The 24930-nt window shown below is 44.6% G+C and overlaps 1 protein-coding gene across 3 annotated transcripts in view; it reads left to right on the top strand.

Annotated features, from left to right (window-relative positions):
• The window catches only part of LOC147028357 (DENN domain-containing protein 3-like), a 134285-nt gene that overhangs the window by 4108 nt on the left and 105247 nt on the right, over nucleotides 1-24930 (top strand). For 2 of the 3 annotated variants that reach the window (XM_085878676.1, XM_085878678.1), the window contains exons 2-5: nucleotides 6493-6589; nucleotides 8573-8800; nucleotides 12242-12458; nucleotides 23982-24094. In XM_085878676.1, coding sequence (XP_085734802.1) covers nucleotides 6500-6589; nucleotides 8573-8800; nucleotides 12242-12458; nucleotides 23982-24094 — 648 coding nt within the window. In that variant the 5' untranslated portion in view covers nucleotides 6493-6499. The remainder of the gene's footprint in view (nucleotides 1-6492; nucleotides 6590-8572; nucleotides 8801-12241; nucleotides 12459-23981; nucleotides 24095-24930) is intronic. The other variant, XM_085878677.1, reaches the window with a different exon arrangement.

The following is a 24930-nucleotide window of genomic DNA, read 5'->3' as shown; positions in this document are numbered from 1 at the left end:
TTCCCACTGCTAAAAATAATGGTGACGCTTCCTTGTTGTGATTGGTAGGGAGGAAGACAATGTGTCCATGTGGCAGATGGCACTTGTTGGGCCCAGATTGTGCAATAATCGCTGTAGTGGGACTCGATCTGGTGTCATCACCAATCACAGTTTGGGGTGCATCATTAACATACATATCAATCGTACATCCTCGCTGTTATTGTGAGCATTGGTCACGGATTATGCCTCGCATGGAAAAACCACATAATCCGCAAAGAACAACCGTCGGTCTGTCACCCAGGCCATTGTTCCCGTTAAGCCAAACCAATCAACCGCAAGGCATGTGGTTTAAACATAAAAAAGAAATTGTTGCAGACTTTTCTAAGCCAAGGCATTGTTGAGCAGGCCAACAACAAAGATAAACCAATGTCCCCGCAGGGTGACCCGTATCTTGCCAAAAGGTGACCACGTGTGACTTCTTTAAGGTCACACTGAGGTGAACAGAGCTGCTATCCAACAGGAGCGACTCCTTGAGGAATATCTGCCGACGAGAGATTCCGATGAGAATCGTTCTACAGAGTCACCATGAAAAATATGCGTTTGCCTCATAACATCACCAAATGACGTCATAATGTCTCAAGCTTGACATATCAAGAAAGCATTCATCAAGGTGTTCAATTTGAGGTACTACACGATATGGTTCCTAAAACTTGAAAATTTGACCTTGGGGTCAAATATGTTTGACCTAAGGCGCTAACCATGAAGGTCAAGGCCAATCGCCACCAAAAATTAATCAGCTGAGCGCCAGACCATGAACTATATTCCCATGTAGTTTGAAAACGATCCGATCAAAATTACTCAAAAAATAAGGGTTTCGTCGACTCCCCTGATTTGCGACAGTGACCTTGACCTTTGACCTTGACCTTCAAAATTTTATGCGCTGAAAGGGACCTCTATAGGCCTCTGATATGCGAAGTTACAAAAATTTCCAATGATAACTGTGCTCTGCAGAGTGATTTATACGTGATTACAGACCAAACAAAAAAAAAACATAAATCAAGGCCAATCGCCACCAAAAATGAATCAGTTGAGCGCCAGACCATGATCTATATTCCCATGAAGTTTGAAGACTATCCGATCAAAATTACTCAAAAAAGAAGGGTTTTGTCGACTCCCCTGATTTGCGACAAAGTGACCTTGACCTTTGACCTTGACCTTCAAAATTTTGTGCGCTGAAAGGGACCTCTATAGGCCTCTGATATGCGAAGTTAAAAAATTTCCAATGATAACTGTGCTCTGCAGAATTTTTTATATGTGATTACAGACAAACAAACAAACAAACAAAAAAAAACATACAAGCTGACTAACATATCTTGCAAAAACTTCGTTTTGGCAAGATAAAAATTGCTTAAGACTCTTGCGAGCTGACAGAGGGTTGATCAAAATAGCGCACCACCATCTTTGTAAGGCTTATTTTGGTTTTCCGTGATGAGCACCCCCTAAATTATCTTCAAAAAGTGTTTTAAAATGAACTCTAACACACAATTTTCATTCATGCACCACCTTAGAGTTCTCTTAGTTATGCTTGCAAAATTTGGGGTCACGATGTTTCATGGTTTTGGAGTTATGGAGAAGATGGATGTACTGATGAACACACACTGACATTTATTGTGTTTGTGTGTGTATGTATGTATGCAAATGTATGTATATGAAAATATATATATATGAAAAAAAAATATTGTTACGGGATCTGGAAACCATGAGCATTCAACATACAGATGTCCCAAAAGTCAGTTATGTCGTTAAGTATGTGTGTAGTCAGATCCCTTTCCTTTTGTCTCGTGGGAGAATCACAGGCGTGCGTAGCGATTTCTTTTTAGTTAGGTTATTAAATCTATACATGCAATGAACCCCCCTCCAACAAGCCATCGAACAACCATCCCATCTGCATGACCCCTCGGCCCATCACGATCCACCACCAACCAGCTGCCTTCTCACACCCTGATGTGCCAAGGCAAGATCTCGCGGTTCCGGTTTCTCGGCTCCCATGAACGTTGTAACTCTTTCACGACAACATTTGCAATATTGATACTGTTACTCGTCAAGTATGAACCCGCGTGGAAGAGTGGCTGGGGTTTCCCGGCAGGGCCCAAGGCCTCGCCCTGGAAAGGTATGCCGTGGGACACTGTCCAATCAAAGGCGGACAGCGAGGTGTTTTCACTAAGGCCCCTCCCCGCTGAGGGAGGTCCATAAATTCCCGACCACTCTCTGAGGCAGGGGTCTTTTGGGGGTCTTGGAGAGTTTTTGGTGGGTCTTTTTGGAGAGTTTTGGAGGGTTTTTGCTGTCACGAAAGGGGTTTTTGCTGTTACGAAGGTCGTGGAGGTGGCGAAAATGTCTCTGCTGGCCCTCTACAAGGAAGGAAAGAGCGACTCTGACCCCCCCTCCCCTCTGTGGACCCCGCTACTCACCACCCGAGCTCTGCCACGAACTTCGAGTCCCACATAGTGGGACTGGGGACCAAACCAGCGACCATTGTCAGGTGCCGCAGCATGGAGTACCCCCTTTCTCCGACGGCCAGGTACCCAACCGAACTCTGACCCCCAGCTTGTCTCTCTCCTCATCTGCGAGGGTCCAATAAAGAACTCTGGGTTTCTTTTCATTTGTGTGTGTGTGTCTGCTTGTGGGTCCGTCTTTAAGTAGAACTGAATAAGTGTTTTTGGATCATTGTAAATACTTCTTGCATATTTGCGTTAAGTCTTGCTTTGTGTCGTCATTTACTGTAAATAAAACTTCTTTGAAATGTTCCCAGTCCGTTTCCATCCCTTCTTGAATTTAATTGGTCCAGCATGGTTCGGATCTGAGTTTAGGCGGGGTTTTATCCCCGATAGTCCGTTCATTCCAGCCGGCACGGCTTTGGCAGTTTCCGCTCGGCTGCACCCGAACCAGAGTTTGTAGTTGGTAGTTGGAACTCTACTGCAGTCGGTAGAGTGACCTGGTTCGAGCAAGACGTGCTGAGGGCGTGGTTTCCCCGGTAGTCAAAATCGCGTAGTTCATGAGGTAAAATTGTTAGAGACAAATAGACCCTACGCTACGTGGTTGAAATATTGGCGACCACGGTCGGTTAAACGACCCGCCGGTTCGCGGAGTTATCTGAGCGACGGCCTACAATTCTGGGGAGTTTGGTGGGAGACGACGCAAGCTTTCCCCACCTAGTGGTCGTTCTGCCACCGACCCTGGGCCCACAACAATATATATATATATATATATATATATATATATATATATATATATATATATATATATATATATATATATATATATATATTTCTATCACGGACTCTCTGGAAAATCCTCTATTTCTCTTTGCCGATGACTCCACCCTCTGCCGTACCATCTGTCATCCCTCAGACCGGCAAGCAGCAGCTTCTTCGCTCACTGCAGATCTGGATAAAATCACAAACTGGTCCAACACGTGGAACATGTCTTTCAATCCACACAAATCTCACACTCTCACTATGTCTCTTCGAAAGGACCGTTTACAACCCCCCCCCCATCCACTTTCTCAACAATCCTCTGGAAGAAGTCTTTTCTTTCAAGCTTCTGGGTCTCACTATCTGCCATGACCTTTCCTGGGAAAGTCACATTTCCAACCTCGCCTCAAAAGCCAGTCGCCAACTGGGAATCCTCCGTCGTGCAAAGTCCTTCCTTGGCCCTCTTGAGCTCCTGACTACTTACAAAGCTTTTGTCCGTAGCCTGATGGAGTACTGCTCTCCCCTCTGGGCTGGTGCTCCTGCCTCCCACCTTTCTCGACTTCACGCTGTCGAAACCAGGGCTTTTAAGATCATTGGCATCTCCCGCAATGAAGCTGAGTCTTTGGGCCTCTCACTCAATCACCGCAGGTTGGTCGGTGGTCTTTCTGTCTTCTACCGACTCCTCTCCAGCCTTGCCCCCCCTGCTCTCTCTGCGATTTGTCCCAACCACATTTCCACAGGGCGCTCAAGGTCCGCCAACAACCCCCTTCTGGTAAAACTACCAAAATCACGAATCACTGCTCATCTTCACTCTTTCATTCCTCTTTTTCCCCCCTCTGGAATCAACTTCCTCACTCTATTCTTTCCCATTCTTCCCTCCAGGCTTTCAAAACAGCTGTTCACCACCACCTCTTATCTTCCCCCATCCAAATCCTCGATCTTTTCTACCCCCGATAATCCACCCAAGCCCACTTCCTTCAATTCTCCTGCTTTCCTTCCTGAAAGTCCCTGTAATGTCCATCTTCTCCTCGCCATGTTCCCCGTCCCATCCCCATCCCTCTCCCTTCCACAGTTCACCTGTGTCTGTTCCCCAATATTTTGTCCCTTCCACTCCCGCCCCTCTTGTCTCATGCCTCCTTGCTGTGAGTTGTGTGTTTGCTCTCATACGAGCCTCGACCAAGGTATACAAAAAAAAAAAAAAAAAAAAAAATCACACACACACACACACACACACACACACACACACACACACACACACACACACACACACACACACACACACACACACACACACACACACACACACACACACACACACACACACACACACACACACACACACACACGTGTCAGGTGTGTGTGTGTGTCTCCTCCATAACTCCAAAACCAGTAACCCTAGCAGCCTGAAACTTATAATGCATACGAAGAAAACTCCAAGGAAGTGCAAGAGTGAAAATTGGATGTTTGGGTTAATTAAAACACCCCTTTTGAAAATAATTAACGGCATTATTTAATTATATCCTTCATCAGGTAATCCTCTGCCTCCTTGCTCTCTGGGTCTGAAGGCGTTTCCTCGGTAACCTCGCTGGAGTCTGAAGCCACCATGTTTTTGGCCTGCTCAACCATGCCTTGACTTGGAATAGGCCACAATGATTTCTTAACGATAGTTTTTTTTTCTCCACTTTCCTCACTCATCAAATGCCTGTTCATCATAGCCTCGAATTACTGCATACATTGATTGTGTAAGTGCTATTGTTTTGGATTTAGGAGCTTGGATCGATTTCATGCATTGTGTGATACGATTTTCCACGATCTCCTTTAATGGACGAATTAAACTATGTTATCAAAATGATATTTCGGTTTTGAGAACCGGATAATGTCTGGACTAAATAAGTGTTGAAATCTCTTGTGAAATCTGATAATTTCAAGAAATAATGAGGCTTATAACTGAGCCGATATACCTATTTACTTTAAGCAAGCAAGGCATGTTCCATCCTTCTCCAGACACCAAAAAATGTGTAATTTCCAAAACATTAAACTTATCTTTTTCTACTGTTTGGAGAATTATATTGAGTGAACAAATTTTTTTTTTGGAACGGAACAGAATGAACCAGCTTCATTGAGCCATATGATTTAATGCATTCAATGCGAGACCTTGCGACCTGTCTATCCATAGCGTCTGCAAGATATATGTCTATATTTTCAGATGTTTCGCGACATGCTCATTGGGGAATCAAAGAAAATCTGGTTAAAAACGGACGTTTTAAAATATAGTTGTAACGTTTGCACAGACCTTGAACTGATGGCGCATGTGACACGTGCACAGATGAACAGGCAAAATGGCGCATTTTCTGCAATGTTTATTTCACGGGCAATTGAACTTCGAGATGCCTCCAGAGTTGTTCTGCATTAAGCTGCAACTCTTTTGGGGATGAAATCATTTTATTTCATCAATTCATTTTATATCATTAACTGCTGCGCGCGCGGTGAAGATGGGCTTTAAAGTTAAAGGGATCCGTTATGGTATGCAGTGACAGCCTGGCAAACATTTCCTTATCAACCATTTAATTGGAGTACTTGCATGAGTGCTTAAGCCACTTGCCAAGCGCCAATTGTCGACAGCAGTACCACACTTGTGCTGAGCGAATCGTTCACTCTCTGCGGACGCTTTTGCCACGCCACAACATTCAGAGTGAGTGGTTCGTGCTCCGTCACCCTGAGCGAGTGGTTCGTGCTCCGTCACCCTGAGCGAGTGGTTCGTGCTCCGTCACCCTGAGCGAGTGGTTCGTGCTCCGTCACCCTGAGCGAGTGGTTCGTGCTCCATCACCCTGAGCGAGTGGTTCGTGCTCTGTCACCTTGAGCGAGTGGTTCATGCTCCGTCACCCTGAGCGAGTGGTTCGTGCTCCGTCACCCTGAGCGAGTGGTTCGTGCTCCGTCACCCTGAGCGAGTGGTTCGTGCTCCGTCACCCTGAGCGAGTGGTTCGTGAGGCTTTAAGAGGAGATTAACGTGTTTATTTTTGGCTGCTTCTAAGTGGTCATCGTAGCACTACATTGTGGGATATTTTAAGCTTAAGAGAAATAAATGCAAGTTCACATGACAGCTAATTTCTCATGAGGAAAGACCAGCAAAGTGAACATCATGTGAGCAATTGATAATAACCTTTCCCTTATTCATACTCCTCTTTTTCTTCTTCTTCCTCTTCCTCTTCCTCTTCCTCTTCCTCTTCCTCTTCTTCTTCTTCTTCTTCTTCTTCTTCCAAAGCCGAGCCATGGAGGAACCCCTGTCCTGTCGTTTACTGGATGTCTGCATTGTTGTCGGTGTACCAGAAAAGGTTCTGCACACAATCAAGACACAACAGGTGTGTTCCGCATCGGAGTGTGTGCAGGACATGGCTGCAGGTTTGCATCATTGCTGGGAGTGTGGTTGTGCTGCTGAAACAGTATGTTAGGGCAGGAATTGATAATTTGTTGAGGGTGCCAAGGATTCCTCACCTTACACTTCATTGAAATAAACCAGAGGCTATTTAACCTTTGGCAACTAATACTAGAAGATGGATCCCCAGCTTAACATTCATCTGGCGAGAGGCACCCTCATTCATGAAATACTAGCATGACTCATGGCCATAGTAAGGCTGGAAATCAAAGCCAAGCAAAGTAGCTCAAAGGCAAGTAAACTACATCTGAGCTATCTTACCATCTCATCTTCATGTATGAGAGCGGTGTTATCTAAAAGCCTGTGTTTCTAGGACAGACCCATTGCCACAAAGGTTTTGTGTAACATTGATGGTCCATGATTTGTCTTTGCCAGAACCAAGGTCCACGTCTTCATCCCAAAGGTGAAAGGTTTAAGCAGACGTCATTGCACTGCATCGATTATGTGGCATCATCACCGAAGGATGTTTTGCTTTAAAAGAGAGCCTTTACACACAAAGAACAAACTATTAAGGAGCTCTCACTACAACCTGCACATCGAAACACAGGCCAACATCTGTATTTATGCCAGACTACTGTAATTCAATTGCATCGAAAATGCCAACCAAAACGATCAAACAGAAGATCAAGAGGAACCTGAAGAAGTAAAGAGCAAAGATGGAGTCTTTGCATATGTTTAGGATTCGGATTTAGGATTGTAATCACATATGTTTCAGCCGCTACTTCACAACCCTCAAACCCATCCAGGCGCAGCCAAGTGAGCCTCACAGAAAGAAAACAAGTGTGATTACAAGTAAAAACAAAATATTGTTAGCTCGCCAGAGAGGCAGGCGTGTATTGGCTAAATTGGCAATTCCTGGCCCCCAAAATACGACTTAGAATGCCATTAAAAGAACACTTTTCTTGTGAAAAGGGCCTTTTGGAAACCATGAAGAAACAGCTGCTACCATGGCTTTCAGCAAATTCCATCATAATGCTCATGAAAAGCATTGCAAAGAAAAATAGAAGATGTCAATTTGAGGGTGACATGGTCCTCACGATGGGGCGTGTACTTTTTTAATGTCTGAACAGTAGCCTATCAGTGAAATTGTTTATGGTCTTCGTTTAGTTGCTTTAGTACTCAATTAAGAAGTTGCAACACAACTCCTGCACAAATATGCAGAAAAGTACACGGACAACACCAGACTTAACTTTAGACAAACACAGCCACTGAGCTTGGGGGGGGGGGGGGAGGGATTTAATTTCCCGGTGCACTCTGGGTACCGGCGACGCCATCTTTAATGACCACACTTTTCTGTCTGCACTTAGTGGGGCAATTTAGGAGATGTTTACACCTCCCCATTCATGCCAACATATGCTTGTTTGTCTGTGCTTTATCCTTTTTGTTTTTTTTTCAATGCTGAGCCCCAGCAAGGAAGTATATCACGTTCCATTGTTATTCTTTGGAATGACTCGGCCAGGGTTTGAACCACCGACCTCCCAGACCCAGAGTGGACACTAACCCTTATGCCACCAAGTCTGATGTGAAGTGAAGCAACTGTGTTGCAAAGCTGAAAGTACTCCACTTTTTCATTAACTTTGTTTTTGCTGAAGCTGAGAGTTATTTTATTTGATTAACCTGTAAGCTGAAAGTTTTTCCGAGAAGTTGTTCTCGTTTGACTGATACATTTATCATTTTAATATTGGTTACAATGTCGTCGTTGAAAAAAATGTGCAACCAAAGATGTATCTGCAATCTTCTTATATTGATGTCAAGTTGGCTCTACTCAAGATAAGCTGAACCTTTGGAAGATAATTTAATGTGGAAACATGAATGCTCGGATAAGATAAATATTTGAGTTTGAAAAGTGCATCAATGCATTGTGAGCAATGACTGTCATCACCCTCTTGCTTTCCCCTTTTTCTGTTAGCAGCAGGTGAGTACATCTCTATACAGAAGAGAACTCACTTCATCAGTCCTCATGGTACTCTCGCCACCATTTTGCACAAGTTGTGCATTTGTCCAAGATACAGAGCCTGAAAAGGAGGGAAGAACGTTGCAAGATGGGAACCCAGGAGAAAATAATGGTGAAAGTCCACAGGGCACAACGGCTGAGCTGGAAGATGATGTGGCGGAACTGCAAGTTTCTATGGCTCAGGTGTGGTACAGCAACACTATAATGCTGAATTTTATTGTTTATCAAAGAAATGGTGTGGTTGGGGAGAGTTTATGATGATATATGTGGGTTTTGTGTGACCTATATGTTTCAAGGTAAAGCACCCCATTATTAGCCCCCGTTGGATCAACAATGAACATGGGCTTATGGATTTGGTCTCGATTTTCGTATCCGTGCAGATGTGTGTGCATCTACAACCATATCTTGGTCATGTATGGACCGATTTTATTCACACTTGGTAAAAAGATAACACATGGTGGTATACATATCGTCACCCTCATACCAAAAGTGCCTAAGTCATTTTTTCCAGTTTTTGAGATTTTCTGCCTAAGTCATCTTAAGCCATGACTTAATCATAATAACGAGTAACAAGATTTGTGTTTCATTTAGCTTCCATTAACAACTCTGTGCACAAGAAATAGTGAATAAATATTCGTTGATGAAGAATTGCTGCAGTTTTTTGTGTTTTTCTCAAAACTGGAAAAAAATGACTCAGGTACTTTTGTTATGGGGGTAATGATATGCACTTCATTTAATTTTGACATCATATCCAAGATGGCGGACTGGCAGCTATTTTAGTTGTAAAAAACCCCCCCCCAAAAAAAACAATTTTGAACACACCCTCAACCATCTATTGGACATGCATTTACTGGTGTTGTTCAAACTTGGCACCCGGATAAAGAATGATGGCTTGCATAAGCAGGTCAATTTTTTATTTTTTTTGAGATCAGACCCAAGATGGCCGACTGGTGGCCATTTTGTTACTTAAATGTGTCCCTAAAGGCCCGGTCACACCTTGACGTTTCAGCCAACGTATGCCGATTTTTTGAATTTTTTTTCTAAAACGCTGGCACACGTTGATACGTTATGGGTAAGTTTTGATAACATTGAGAGCATGCTGAAAAACACTGCCACACGTCGTTGTACGTTGGCTTTAAACGTTGTACTTTTTGGTTGTCCTCAAATTTTTTCATGCTTGAAATTTCACGACGTATGCCGGCGTATGACTCACACGTTCCGCTACGCTGGCCACAAGTTGTATGCACGGTCTGTGATCGTTGACAGACGTCAACACATGCTACTTGTAAGTTAATCATAAGTTGAGACACGCCGAGGTAATGTTTAGCGTACCCGAAACTTATTTCTAACCTATGATTAACGTGTTGTTGGCACGTTACGCGATCGTTGCCACACATCGACAGACGTTACTTTTAAGTTACTCATAGGCTGAAAGACGTCGGTATAATGGATCGTCCTTGCGTCAGCGTCCACGGCCACGGCCAGGACACTTATTTGCAGCATTCTTCAAACTTTTCTTCGGCATGACGAGGATGTTCACACTTCGATGTCTAGCTTGGCTATGATTCCAATTGTCCATCGGCAGCGTCTATTTAAAATAGTCGAGTTTGAGCGTTTTAACACGTTCAGAAGAAACGCTTCAAATTTCCAAACCCCAGCGTCAAAAAACAAAGGCGAGTGACAGCAATTTAAATCATTCATTGTAAACAATGAAAATAGTTGAGTGGTACCGTTTAAAAGTCGTTGAGTGTAAAAAAAATCCAATTGTTGAGCGCAAGCGTCTACTTTCAATAGTGGGGTTTGAGCAATTTAGCACGTTCAATAGAAACGATTAAAATTTCCGAGCGCCAGCGTCAAAAAACAAAGGCGAGTGACAGCAATTTAAATCGTTCATTGTAAACAATGAAACTAGCTGAGTGGTACTGTTTAAAAGTCATTGAGTGTTAAAAAAAATCCAATTGTTGAGCGCAAGCGTCTACTTTCAATAGTGGAGATGCAGCCATTTAAATCGTTGAGTGGCAGCCTATGAATAGCAAACCCCACGTCACCGGCAAAGATAAACTGCCACACGAAATGGATAAGTTAGGCTATCGTTGAGCATAGTTTGTGAACGCCGGCTTCACGATAATTATTCGTTAGTATATCGTATTTATAAGTAATCAAAGCGCTCTATGCACATTATTAGTTCATTGTGCATTTGTCCAACCCGTTATGAATTGACCTAAATCGTAAAAACAAGCTATAGCTCATTGTTGAAAAAGCCCCATAAAAAATTAGCCGCGAAGAACTTCGAACAATGGTGAAAAGATGTCTCCTACCCGTGGACACGCGGACGCAAGGACGATCCATCATAACCCACACCCTCCCCCTCACACTCACCTACTACTGCCAACATGAACAAACTACTACTAATACTAATACTAATACTGATACTGATACTGTTACTGCTGACATGGACATCGACTCAAAAAGGACTCGAAAACACTGTTGGGTTCCCCTTTTATGAGCAGCATTTTTATATACCAATTCCCAAAACCGCTGGGAACACGTCTTTATATGGCAGTTGTAAGCTAGAAACACGTTAATTTATTTTTTTTGTCGACCGGAAGACGTCATTGGAATACGTCTACATACGTCGATGTGTGTTGGGACTACGTAAAGAATTGGTTCAAAGCACGTCAAACATAAGTTAGAAAGTTTCGCGTAAAAAAGACATTACCGCGACGTGTTTCGACTTATGAGTAGCTTATAAGTAGCCTTTGTGGACGTGTGTAAGCGTCTCCATATCGTGTGTAAAACTTATCCCCATCGCATGCGGAACGTGTGTCATACGCCGAGTACGTCGTAAATTTTTGAACATGTTTAAAATTTCTTGACGTACTCTACTTACTACGACGTATAATAGCGTACTTTAGCGTTGTACTCACGTATACCAAACTTACTCATACCGTATTTGACGTGCCCCAACGTTTTAGACACATTTTTCTTAGGTCGGCATACGCTGGCAAGATCGCCAAGGTGTGACCGCGATGTTGATACTTCCATTTCTACGGCAGTTATGATTCGAATCGTTGTGAGTCAGCCTTTTAATAGGCTACGTCACGACATCGTCGGCGATGCGTGCAACGCGCTATGCCTAAGTTAGACTATCGTTGGGCATAGGTTGTGTAGGCCGACAACAGGTTCAGCATTCGTTGGTATAAGTTATCTATAACACAACGAAACGTTCTGTGTCTGTTACCAATGCGTTGTACATAAGACCAAGTCGCTATGAATACGTCCGAATCTTTAAAAAAAAACATCAAAAGTTCAACGTCAGCCAGCGTTTTACATACATTTTAATACGTTGCCATCGCTGGCTAAAACGTCAAGGTGTGACCGGGCCTTAACCATTTCTCAGACATGCATAGTCCGATTTTGTTCAAACGTGGCACAAGCACAGTACATGATGGCGAACATGTGGCCCTCACTTTATTTTGCCATTTGATGAAAGATGGCTGACTGGTGGACTTTCGGCCATTTTAGTTGCACATAAATATGGGCTTGCCCTTTAACTCCACACAGCAAAATTACTAAAACAATGAGGGCTATGACATTTTATGTATTGTTTACTTGTTTTCTCAGGTTCTGCAGCCTAGCAGCTATTTTAGAAAAATGGAGGTTGAAGGCACTGACAGCAGCAGTGGAAACAGCAAAAACTCCACTGCAAGTGAATTGAGGGGCAGCTTGTACTCGACCAGAAAAAGTTCCTCCATAGAAAGTGTTGGAGGCTGGAACGCTGACCAGAATAGCGCCTCTTGGAGCCTCGACTTTGATGGCTTACCACAGCTATGCATGCCAGGTGAGTTGGAGAACTTGTTTGATGGAATGGAAGAAGAAAGGGGATTAGTTAGAATAAAGGAGAGGGAGAAAGGTAGTTTGAATAAACGTGAGTGGGATATTGAGGGTTAGCTGGAAATCTGTTACAATGTAATCTTTTTAGTTGAATGTATTTGTTACTTAAAAAAGAAGTATATCTTTTTAAACCAATACATTATTCCCAAAATTATGTGAAAAATGAAATTGGGGAAACAACATCCAAGCACAGTTGAAAATTGTCCAAGGACAGGTACTTGAGTCTGATGTTGGGAACAAAATGTGGCTACCATTACCAAGTTTAGCAGACTCTTCTCACCTGTCATCACCAGTCATACATGCACATTGTAATAACCACATCTTCATAATCTGCATCAACGATGACACGATGTTGCAGTCATAAATTACCAAAGTATATGTCATTGGACATCTTATGGAAGGCCCACCAATTTTTAAAAATTTTTTTAATGAAAATCGCTCCAAACAAGGAATAAAGCCAGTCCAAGTAAGGGGCTAAAGGAAGGTTAGAAAAAGGTAAGGAAAAAGCAAAACAACATAAAAGAAAGAGGAAAAAAACACGAAAACATCCAATACCCAGGAACTAGCAGAAGTCAGATGAAATGCGATGGAACCTCAAAGATGTCTGAAGTTGGAATTGACATTCCTCTTCAAGTTGGGTAGATTATAGGATAATGGGAAGCACATTACAGGTCGTGAATTCCAAAGCGAGACAACACGAGGGATAAAACTATCTGCATAGCCTTTCGTTATGCACTTTGGATTACCTAGAGTGCATGGGTGTACAGAGATGGCAAACTGAGTCTTGCGTTCAAACACTCATTCAGGAGTAACCAAGTGAGAAAGTCCAGCAGAACATTTGCCATGAAAATATCTGTAGAACAAACTAAGAGGTGCAACTGACCGACGTTGAGAAAGAGTGGGTGAATAGTTGAATCCACCTCTGCACCAACCAGGTTAACTATGTGTTTCTGGAGTATATCAAGCAAAGATAAGTGGCAGGTTGGTGATCCAGACCAAATGTGGCAACAGTACTCCATGAGGGGACGTATAGTCTTAGACAGGTACAAAACAGCACCATGAGGTAAATACCTCTTTGCTCGAGAAAGACAACCAACTCGCTTGGAAACACTTAGCAATACCAGAAATGTACTTATCCCAACGGAAGTTAGAGGAGATGTCCAGACCAAGAGGCTGAAGCTCAGATGATTCTGTGAAGGTTGAAGACCCCATGTGCACAGAAGGGAAAGATATGTTTCTGGAGCGAGACGTGGACAACAATTTAGTTTTCTTTGCATATAAGTGATCTTCACTGTTTTTTAGAGGAGAGCCATTTTTTCCGATAAGACATCAACTTGAGATCCGCCATACCTCCTGCAGGATTCTGTAATGGCTGCTATAGGCCCCACCTCCACATACTCTTCTTTGTTGTGGTTCACTGGGTTGCAAGCGGAATTTGTAAACTGCAACATATTCTGATGTAGTTATGTTACTTTTCTGCTTCATGTGGGAACACTCATTTGAAGCCATTGTGTCAATTTGATAGTATTTATGGCAGATTATGATGGGGTGTTTTCTCATTTGTGTGCGATCAACTGCACGTCAGGGGCGACACTTCAGGCCACCAGGGGCCGCCAGTGGCTCGTGGAACATGCACTAAAGAATAGTGGCATAGAAGGTTAACAGCCAGTCGTGTCCCCACTTCAATACATTCTCCAAATCGATGTCCAGTGAAATTCCAACCTCATTATGAGTAGTGTTGAATGAATCAGCAGATGTACCAATCACACAATCCACATGTCACCATGTCAAACCCGGACACAAAGCCAGCCATATTTGTTCCTCAGAAACACAAACACAAGAATGAACAGAAACATTTATTCACCCTCATGTGCACAATATAACACATCACAAGGAAATAAAAAAGACAGAGGAGACAATCAATGAGGAATTTTCTAAATCGGAGATGGTTACTGTCTGCGCAGGGTCTTTCTATATATATATATATATATACAGGAAGTTTCGATGAAAACTGTAGGCTGTGAAACAAAAAAGTCCACAAGAACAATAACGTGAGTAAGACTTAGAGATCCTCCACAAGGATCTAAAAAAAATTGTGACGTCAAAATATCTCCGCAAATGGAAATCGCCTAAAAAATTATCTCCGAAACTAGGCAAGCTTTTTAAATTCTGTTTGCAGGAATCGAACAGGGTATTAGCAGAGATGAATTACCGCACATATGATACATTACTATGACGTCATATCAATTTTTATGACATCATTCCTATTTTTTGACATTTTTTGCTTCACAACCCAGAGTTTTCATCGGATCTCCGTGAAACTTGCTATGTACATGCAGAAAGCCCACGCGCAGGCACAAATCATCTCCGATTTTGGAAATTCTTCCGAGAAAAAAAGTTGACGTCATAATATCGCCGCTAATGGAAATCGCCTATACCATTATCTGCGAAACTCGGCAAGCTGTTTGAATTATGTTTGCGGAAATCAAGCCGGGCATTAGCACAGATAATTTATCGCAAACCTGATACATCACAATGACGTCATATTCGTTTTTATGACGTCATCATTAAGAGGACGAGGATCTTAGCTCATTTGAGCTTGTTTTTGTGGGGGGGGGGTGGGAGGGGGAGAAGGAAAGGAGGACAGATCTATCCTTGGCAAGAGTGCTTTAACCTCACCATTGCCCAGGTAAGAAAGGAAGTTGTAATACCCTCTGCCACAACCACCAGGTAGTGCTACACTGTACACATTTAAGTAGGGAATTTATTCCCCCCTCAATCCCACACCCATGCGTGTGGCCATGGCCACATAGACGATGTTCCCCCCTCCCCAGGCCGCCCCCCCCCACCTTGCACACAAAGTTGTATTTGTACCCAGATTGTAGAGTTTGTAACTTAAAATATGTGGGAGAGAAACAGGGATACAGACATAATGGTGTGTGTGTGTGTGTGTGTGTGTGTGTGTGTGTGTGTGTGTGTGTGTGTGTGTGTGTGTGTGTGTGTGTGTGTGTGTGTGTGTGTGTGTGTGTGTGTGTGTGTGTGTGTGTGTGTGTGTGTGTGTGTGTGCGTGCGTGCGTGTAGATATATTTTTGCGAATTTGGAAGCTTACTGCACACAACAGCCATGTCCTATAGATCAGTTATACCGGTAAGTATGTGTTTATTGGTAGGGTCCCGTCCTATGTTTAATGGGTGATTAATTGTACGTGTGCTGTAAATTATTTTATAGGAAGGATTTTTATATCACCAACAACAATGACAACGCCCATCTTCGCTTCTTCACCATCGGACTTCCCCACGCGCATGTGTGTCAAGCACAGCCGTGGGCGGGGTCCAATGTGCCAGGCGTCTTGGATTTAGCTCCAAATATGGCGTCTTGGATTTAGCTCCAAATATGGGCATGGCGCCCCTCTCAGCCAATCGGAGCGGTGCGAGCATGTCTGCCGCCTCTCGGCCAATGTGGAGCCAACGCAACATGTTGCTGCTCGACTTCCTGGTCGAGGGGCAGAGACATGAGCACCTCCCCCCAACCAATCTCGGACGGCCGGGAGATTGCCCGACACGCCTGTCCAATGAGGGGAATGACACAAGACGGACCCCTCCCACCTGTCAAGACAAAGACATAATGATGTGGGGTGCGACCGAGAGAGAGAGTCGGAGGGTTCGTTGGTTGAGGCTGAGAGAGTCTTCCCGCCATGAATCGCCTGCCTGCGAGCCAGAGTCTTCCCGCCGTGAATCACCTGCCTGCGAGCCGGAGGAGCGTGCCTGCACCCGATGCTATCCTCCGTACCTGGTGCTTGGAGCGGCATCATGTTGCGGGTTCGAGTCCCGCCGGGCCAGATCGTCGGGAACTGCATGAAGCGGGAAGGTCCAAGCCAGTCTCTTACCTCCAGCTCACCTTCCCTCCGGGCTGGGGGTACCAATAAAGGCTGCGGCCACCGTGTGTGTGTGTGTGTGTGTGTGTGTGTGTGTGTGTGTGTGTGTGTGTGTGTGTGTGTGTGTGTGTGTGTGTCCGTGTCCGTGGGCCCTGTCTGTTAAGTGGAGCTGTTTAAGTGTTTTCTTGTATATAAATTGCATTCCTTTTATTCGGTTAACTCTGCCTTCTTGCGTGCTTCCCAGCCCCATTATAAATAAATATCACTTTTGTTAAATGTTCCAGCTCGTTTCTGTGTTTCTTTCATTGGCTTAGCATGATGTGTGTTGAGAAATAGCGAGGCAGTAAATTGTTCATTTGGACCGACAGGCCTTGGTAACCTCCGCTTGGGTTACACACGGTTCGGGCACGGTAACGGCTCGTCCCGCTCGAGGTCTGTCGAGGGTGTGAATTCCCCGGTAGCTTTGCCGCATGGGTAATTAGGTATATTGAAGTTTGGAAATTAACCCTACCCCACGTGGTCGAATTATTGGCGATTCATGATCCTGTAAGGGACCCGTGCCTTTCTGACTTATCCGAGGGTCACGACCTAAATTCCGGTGTGTTTGGTGGAGCCGACTCTACTGCTCCCTCTAGCGGTCGTGCTCGCCACCGATACCCGGCCCCGCAACAATGTGTATTAGAGCAAACACCACCCGTCACTTTGCTGACGGTAAAACTAAAGGTGGGAGAGAGAAAAAAGGAGGGGGGAAGAGGGAGAGAGGGGTGGGGGAGAGAGAGCTGGGAGAGTGAAGAGGTGGAGAGCAAAGGAGTGAGGAGGGAGGGGGAGCGAGGAGGGGTGGGGGAAGAGAAGACAGTATGAGGTAAGAGGAAGGGAAGGGAGACGTGCGGTGGAGCATTACTTACAATTCACACTCTCACCAAAATCCTTCTGCATAGAATAACAGTGAAGATTGAAACAACATAATGTCTGAAATCCATTTTCTACTGTGCAAACGATAAAGACGGCCTGGAGATAAACTCCCGTCCAGACATAAATACCGCCTGGACATGTACGGAGCCAAACTGTCTGGAGACAAACACCGCCCGGATGCGTCCAGGGACAAACACCGCCCGAGCATGTCCGGGAACAAACACCGCCCGGGCATGTCCGGGGCCAAACACCGCCCGGACACATCTGGGGACAAACACCGCCCGGGTGCGTCCTGGGACAAACACCACCCGGGCACGTCCGGCAGTGCCGGATTAAGCCTCAGCAGGGCCTAAGCCACATTTCAAAATTTTAGAGAATGGCCTGAAAAATTTAAATTAGATCTCGGGCTCATGGAAATGGACCCCAGACAAAAGATGAACTGATTCAAGAACAAAATATTTAACACAAAAAAAAGACAAATATTTAATGTGAAAAGAATTTTTGGCCGGCCCAAAGGCACATGCCTTGTCTGCCTAATGGTTAATCCGGCTCTGACATCCGGGGACAAACACTGCCTGGGAGCGTCCGGGGACAAACACCGCCCAGGCGCGTCCAGGGTCAAGCACCTCCCGGGTGCGTCCTGGGACAAACACCGCCCGGGCGCGTCCGGGGACAAACACCGCCTGGGCGCGTCCTGGAGCAAACACTACCCGGGTGCGTCCTGGGACAAACACTACCCGGGCGCGTCCTGGGACAAACACCACCCGGGCGCGTCCGGGGACAAACACCACCCGGGCGCGTCCGGGGACAAACACCACCCGGGCGCGTCCTGGGACAAACACCACCCGGGCGCGTCCGGCGACAAACACCACCCGGGAGCGTCTGGGACAAACACCGCCAGGGCGCATCCAGGGATAACTTGCTACCTCACTCACTGAGGTTTCGACCCCCGGTGGAGAGCTTTGAGGAAAACAACATTATGCGAGCCACAGGTTTTCATTTTCTGAGACTCAGAATAAAGGACGGACATCACAGCAGATTTCGACACCTCATCGAGGATGAAGAAGTTTGCCAGGAGGAACTTCGTGGAGTCATGGATGGGGCTCTATTTGAACGCGTACTCAGAATGACAGCAGACTGAGCGATGGCGACACATGAGTCTTTTACAAGCACACACACCAGAAAACTGGACAAACTACGCACAGAATTTTCTTCGCACTACACGTGCACTTCAGACATGAGGAACAATGCAAATCCATCATCACAGACACTGCACACGGTACACACCCAAAGGCAGCAACCACAAGTACCTAACAATAACCGCAACAAACCTACGCACTTTGACGATGAGAAAAAAAGGGTTGTAAATGAACCAAACAAAACGTTATCGGATGCTGAAACGTCGGTCCTAAGGAAAGGGTTAAATTTCAGCATAACCCCTGAATCCATACCTGTGGCCCAGATCATTGTGAGTGTGGAGTCCACCATTACCAATCTACCGGCGGAGGAGAAAACCACGATCACGAACTGTGTGGCTCAGACCATCGGAGCCTTTATACACATTAGTAAACTAAACCGAACCTCTCGGTACCAGAGCTGAAGGCAATTAAAAGTTTGAGAAACAGGACCGATTTGATCTTTGCACCAGCAGACAAAGGCAGGGCAGTGGCAGTAATGGAGAAGGAATCTTACCATGGCAAAACCATATCACTACTGGAAGATGGTAAAACTCGTCAATAATTACCTGATGACCCAACTCCAAAGCAACAACGGTCCTTGAACACACGATTGTCCATGCTAAAACGAGCAGGCAGGCTGGGCAACCAGGACTACAATTGGCTTCACTGCAGCAATGGTTCAGCAACCAGACTGTATGGTCTTCCCAAGATCCTCAAAGACAATGTCCCTCTGAGATCCATCGTGTTCTTCTTCAATGCACCATCTTACTGATTGTCAGGCTTTCTAGCACGTATCATTGGCAGCCTTATTGGAAAGACTGATAAAACGGTTAAGAATAGTGGTGAATTTGTCCAAAGGATAAGAGAGGTTAGAATCCAAGATGATGAGATGATTGTGTCTTTCGATGTGGTTTCCCTTTTACACTGTCAACATCCCAGTCCATCTTGCGGTGAGCGTCACACTCGACCGGTTGAAACATTCAAACGATTGGAAAATGGCTTGCCAAAACAGCAAACTAACACCTGGAGACTGTGCACACGACTGACAAATATTTGGCACAGCTTTGGGTTCACCGGTCTCTGCTGTTGTAGCTAATTTGGTGATTGAGGAACTCAAACGAAGGATATTTGAGTCTCATGAGAATTGGCTCCCATGATACTGGAACAGATATGTAGATGACACTTTCGTCATTGTGCGTACAAACATGGTAGACCACCTACTGGAACAACTTGGCCGGGTATTCCCCAGCATAACTTCACAATCGAAATTGAAAAAGAAAGCCAATTTGCCTTTTTAGATGTGGAAGTTCACCGTAAGCGTGATGGCATTGGGGTGGTGCTTGTCTCTGGGCGGTATTTATAGTTTGACTGATACAAAATGGATTTCAGACATTATTTTGTTTCCATCTTCACTCGTATTCTCTGCAGAAGCATTTTGATGAGACGGTGTGAATCGTAATTAATGCTCCACCGCACGTCTGCCTTCCCTTCTTCCACCCTCCTCACTCCCCCCTCTCTTTCCTCGGTACCCATCCGTCCTCAATCTCCCTCACTCCCCCTCCCTCCTCTCTCTTTCACCCTCGACCTACTCACGCCCCCCCCCCCCTTCAGTATTCCTGTCAGCGAAGTGACAGGTGGTATTTGCTGGTATCTATACTAATAAATGGCAGTGTGTGTGTGTGTGTGTCCTCCATAACTCCAAAACCATAAAACCAAGCAGCCTGAAACTTTGCATGAATGCGAAGGGAACTCCAAGGAAGTGCATGAGAAAAATTGGGTGTTTGGGTCAATTTAAACACCCCTTTTGAAGATAACTAACAGCTTTATCTAATTATATCCTTTATCCTCAGCCACCTCGCTCTTTAGGGTCTTTAGGCGTCTCCTTGGTAACCTCGCTTGGGTTTGAAGCCGCCATGTTTTTTGTCCTGCTCAAGCATGCCTTGACCTTGCTTAAGGCAAATTTGGCAATTTTTGCATGAATTTTGTTTTTTCTGTAAAACGTGTTGTTTTGTGTCGTTGAACAACAGCATTAAACAACGGCAGGGTTGTTCTACATACACAATATTTAAAGAAAATCACGCGTTTCCACTTCAGAATAGTGATTTGGAACAAAAACTGGAGTCAGAGAATGCTTTTTTTTTTGTTTCTTCTGAAAAATGCTTGTTTCAGGCAAATTAGACCATTTTCGCGTGTATAAGATTTTTTTCTGTGAAATGTATTGTTTTGCGTAGTTGAAGCTAAAATACAAACTATTTTTTTTGGATACATTGTTGAGGCTCCTATGAGAGCTAACGCACAATGCACAGCAAGGGGGGGGGAGGGGCATGAGACAAGAAGGGCAGTCAAATTTGCCTTAAACAAGGTCAAGCCAAATTTGCTGCAATGACTTCTTAACGATAAACATTTTTTTCACTTTCCTCACTCATATTATCGAATGCCTGTTCATAATAGCTACAAATCGCTGTATACATCGCTTTTGTAAGGGCTATGGTTTTCAAATTAGGATGTTGGAGTGATTTCATGCATTACATGATACAATTTTCCACGATCTACTCTCATGGGCAAATTGAAGTTTATGAAGACTCAGCCTTCATCCTTTTTTGACAATTTCTTTGATATTGATTTATATGCCTTGTGAAAATTTGAGCCTGGTGTTGGCGCAGTGGATAGGGCAGCGGCTTGGGATCCAAAAGGTCCTGAGTTCAAGCCCCGTTGGGCCACTGAATTAATACACCAGGGAGTTGACTCAGCCTGTCATCCTTCTGAGGTCGGTGAAATGAGTACCAGCATACTGGGCCGGTGTATATCCCGGTTAAAATAGGTGTACCATATCCCTGTGTCGTAAGAGGCGACCAGGGTTGCGTCAGGAAGGGCATCCGGCGTAAAAACATGTGCCAAATCACTATGCGGATCAAACGGATGATCCGCTGTGGCGACTCCGAACGGGAGCAGCCGAAAGAAGAAGAAGATGCCTTGTGAAAATTTATTTCATTTTCCTCACTCATCAAATGCGTGTTCATCAGAGCTTCGAATTACTGTATATATTGTGTAAGTGCTATCGTTTTCGATTTAGGAGCTTGGAGCGATTTCATGCATTACGTGATACGATTTTCCACGATCTACTCTCGCGGACGAATTAAAGTATGTTATCAAAATATTATTTCGGTTTTGAAAACCGGATATTGTCCTCACTAAATAAGTGTTGAAATGTGGAGTGAAATCTGATAATTTAAAGATATTACAGGTCTTATAACCAAGCCAATGTAACGATTCGCTTTAATCAGGCAAGGCGATGTTCCATCCTTCTCCATATATACACAAGAAAATGTGAAATTTCCAAAGCATTAAACTTTTCTTTTTCAACTGTTTTGAGAATTTTTTTGTGAACAAAATATTTAACAATGTGCCAAAACTAACCAGCATCATTGAGCTATATGACAATGCAGTCAGTGCTTGATCTTGCACCCTGTCCCTCAGAAGGACTGCTTAACCATAGCATCTGCTAGATCTGTGTCTATACTTTTGGAGGTTTTGCGAGGTACTCTGCAGGGAATCAAAGCAAATCTGGTGAAAAACGGACATTTTAAAATAAAGTTTTAACGTCTGCTTGGACTGCGAACGATGTACCACGTGACATGTACACAGATGACCAGGCAACATGGCGGATTATCTGCAATGTTTATTTCACAGGCGATTAAACGTTCTGATGTCTTCAGGGTTGTTCTACATTAAACAGCAATTATTTTGTGGATAAAGTAATTATTTTAACAAATTTCATTTTATTTTTTTCACTGCTGCATGTGCAGTGAAGACTGGCTTTAAAGTTAAGAGGATCCTATATGCTTTGCAGCCACAGCTTGGCCAGCCGTTCTTTATTGACCATTTAATTGGAGTGCTTCAGTCTCTTGCTGAGCGCCCTTCAGTCGATAGCAGTTCCGCGCTACGTCATTCTGAGCAAATCGTTCTCACTGCGGACATTCTTGCTGTGCCATGTCATTCAAAGCAAGTGGTTCGTGCTTCATCATCCTGAGCGAGTGGTTCGTGCTCCGTCATCCTTCGTGAGTGGTTCGTGCTCCATTATCCTGAGCGAGTGGTTCGTACTCCATCATTCAAAGCAAGTGGTTCGTGCTCAGTCATTCGTGATGATTGGATTCTGAGCGAACATCCTGAGCGAGTGGTTCGTGCTCCGTCATCCTGAGCAAGTGGTTTGTGCTCCGTCATCCTGAGGAGTGGTTCATGCTCCATCATCCTGAGCGAGTGGTTCGTGCTCCTTCATCCTGAGCAAGTGGTTCGTGCTCCGTCATCCTTCGTGAATGGTTCCTGCTCCATCATCCTGAGCGAGTGGTTCGTGCTCCATTATTCAAAGCAAGTTGTTCGTGCTCCGTCATCCTGAGCGAGTGGTTCATGCTTCATCATCCTACGAGAGTGGTTCATGCACCGTCATCTTGAGATGCACGGGATGCATGGGCGTGCGGACCAAACTCGCACCCAGGCCCATGTTGCGTGGCCCTGTGGTGTGTGGTGCCATGTTGGAGGTTACTTGGTCATCTTGCAAACCATGTGCTCTGGCACGTGGGGAGCAGACCTGCTGCGACGCCGAAGCCATGCGGGACATGCCGCGCAGTGCAGGTGTGGGTAAATTTGAGCGTGCCACTGAGAATCTGTGCACGTGTGTGAGGGAAAGGATGATTATATCACCGGTGCATGTGCAAGGTTAGCATTGGCCGCAAGGAGGTTGGAGGAATGCGTTTGGGGGTGCTGTTTGTGACTAACAGTTTCATTTTTAATTTACGGCTTCCTCAAAGTGTAGCATGTACGAATCTGATTTGTGGTGTCGACCAGAGGTGGGCAAAGGTCACTGCATGTGCAAGCATGCATGTAGTCGGCAGTTGCAGCAGGCACCAAGATGTATATAGACAGCACACACGGACCAGACGTGGTACAAATGGGTAGTTTTGGATTTGTGAAGTGACTAAAGGGATTTGTAAAAACTTGTAAAGGTACATTTGGATTTGAAAAGGTAATAGTTCCAATAAAGGTAAAAGTTGTTTGCGTGCCTGTTTTTTTTTTTTTAAGTTTCCTCAACTATTTTGTTGGAGTGCTTGATTGAGTGCTTCACCCACTTGGTAAGTGCTCTTCAAGCAAAATCTTAACAAGCTTCCATGGCGATACCGTGGCGTGGTTCGCCATGGGGACATCTCCGAAGTTAGGAAGGCAAAATAAATTCGAGGATTAGAAAGAGTTCAAGAAAGAATTGAAAACTGTTTTCATTGGCTACAAAATACAAAGCAATGAATCCCCACACCAAGGCAGGATAGTTGAGGTATGCATGCTCGCTCTAAGCTGTCTTACCTGGGTTTGAATTTCAACTGAGCTATTAACTGTCATCTCGGTATTTCACAGGTAGGGTGATTTATCAATGTGTGTGCCATCTCTCGGATGGACATTAAACTCCCTCTCGCTTTCTCTTCCATACCACCCCTCTCGCTTTCTCTCCCATGCACAGATGGCACCCACCTGTCTCCCATACGACCTTGTGCCAGTGTACACACCCTGGTTCTGACGGACGTTGCAGGAGAGAAGTCATATGCTGTGGTGTTAACCTTCCATCGGCCACTGGTAACCTTTATTTGAGCTCCTTTACGCCGTTCCGCATTACATCACTCCACATTACATCAAGAGTCGAGCAGGGTAAGACACCCAGTTATAGTATCACACCCCTCTCAACATGATGAGAATGCATTTGGTTTCCATTCTCACTTGGCAGTTGAGCACTTGCTCCCATCAATTGGATTTGTCATCACCAGGAAAAGTAAAATACAATTCACTTGATAAACATGAACGGAAACCAAGTACGTTGTTTGGGAGCATACTTTTATTACGTACGCACTTTGGGGTTGTGGATTCAGCTCTATGTGTATTGTGTGTGTATCGGTTGGTGGTGGAAGGGGGAGGGTGTGAGGTGAGCATCTTCAGCATAAAGTTAAAACTATAGTTGGCTCCAGATCCAATAACAGTAGTCTGCAGAGAATTACTCTTCAATACTAGAGTTGAAACTACAGTTGGTTGCAGTTCCAACTAGAAGGGCACTCAGTGGAGCGCATACCTCCGCCACGTAATGCCTGATTCACGAGTACATATCGGGCCCAATGCATTTTTGAAATATCATGCTATACAGAACTATAGAGTTTTTGACCCTATCTCTCAATGGTGAAGAATCACTTTAACAATTCTAGATGTCGGATCCGGATCCGGATCGTCACCAAAATCTAATTATTTCGCTCCTGTCACACACCCATCCTGCACCAAATTTCATCCAGATCCGTCCACAACTTTTTGGGATATCCTGTACACAGACAGACAGAAAGGGGTGAAAACATAACCTTCTTCACCTTCGATGGTGGAGGTAATTAAGGAAGTCTGCAGAGAATTGCTCCTCAATACTAGAGTTAAAA

Source organism: Eptatretus burgeri, chromosome 4 (genome assembly GCF_056783735.1).
Source record: "Eptatretus burgeri isolate ZD-2024b chromosome 4, Ebu_testis_v1, whole genome shotgun sequence".
NCBI classification, from domain to species: Eukaryota; Metazoa; Chordata; class Myxini; order Myxiniformes; family Myxinidae; genus Eptatretus; species Eptatretus burgeri.
This window is presented reverse-complemented; position numbering and strand designations above follow the sequence as displayed.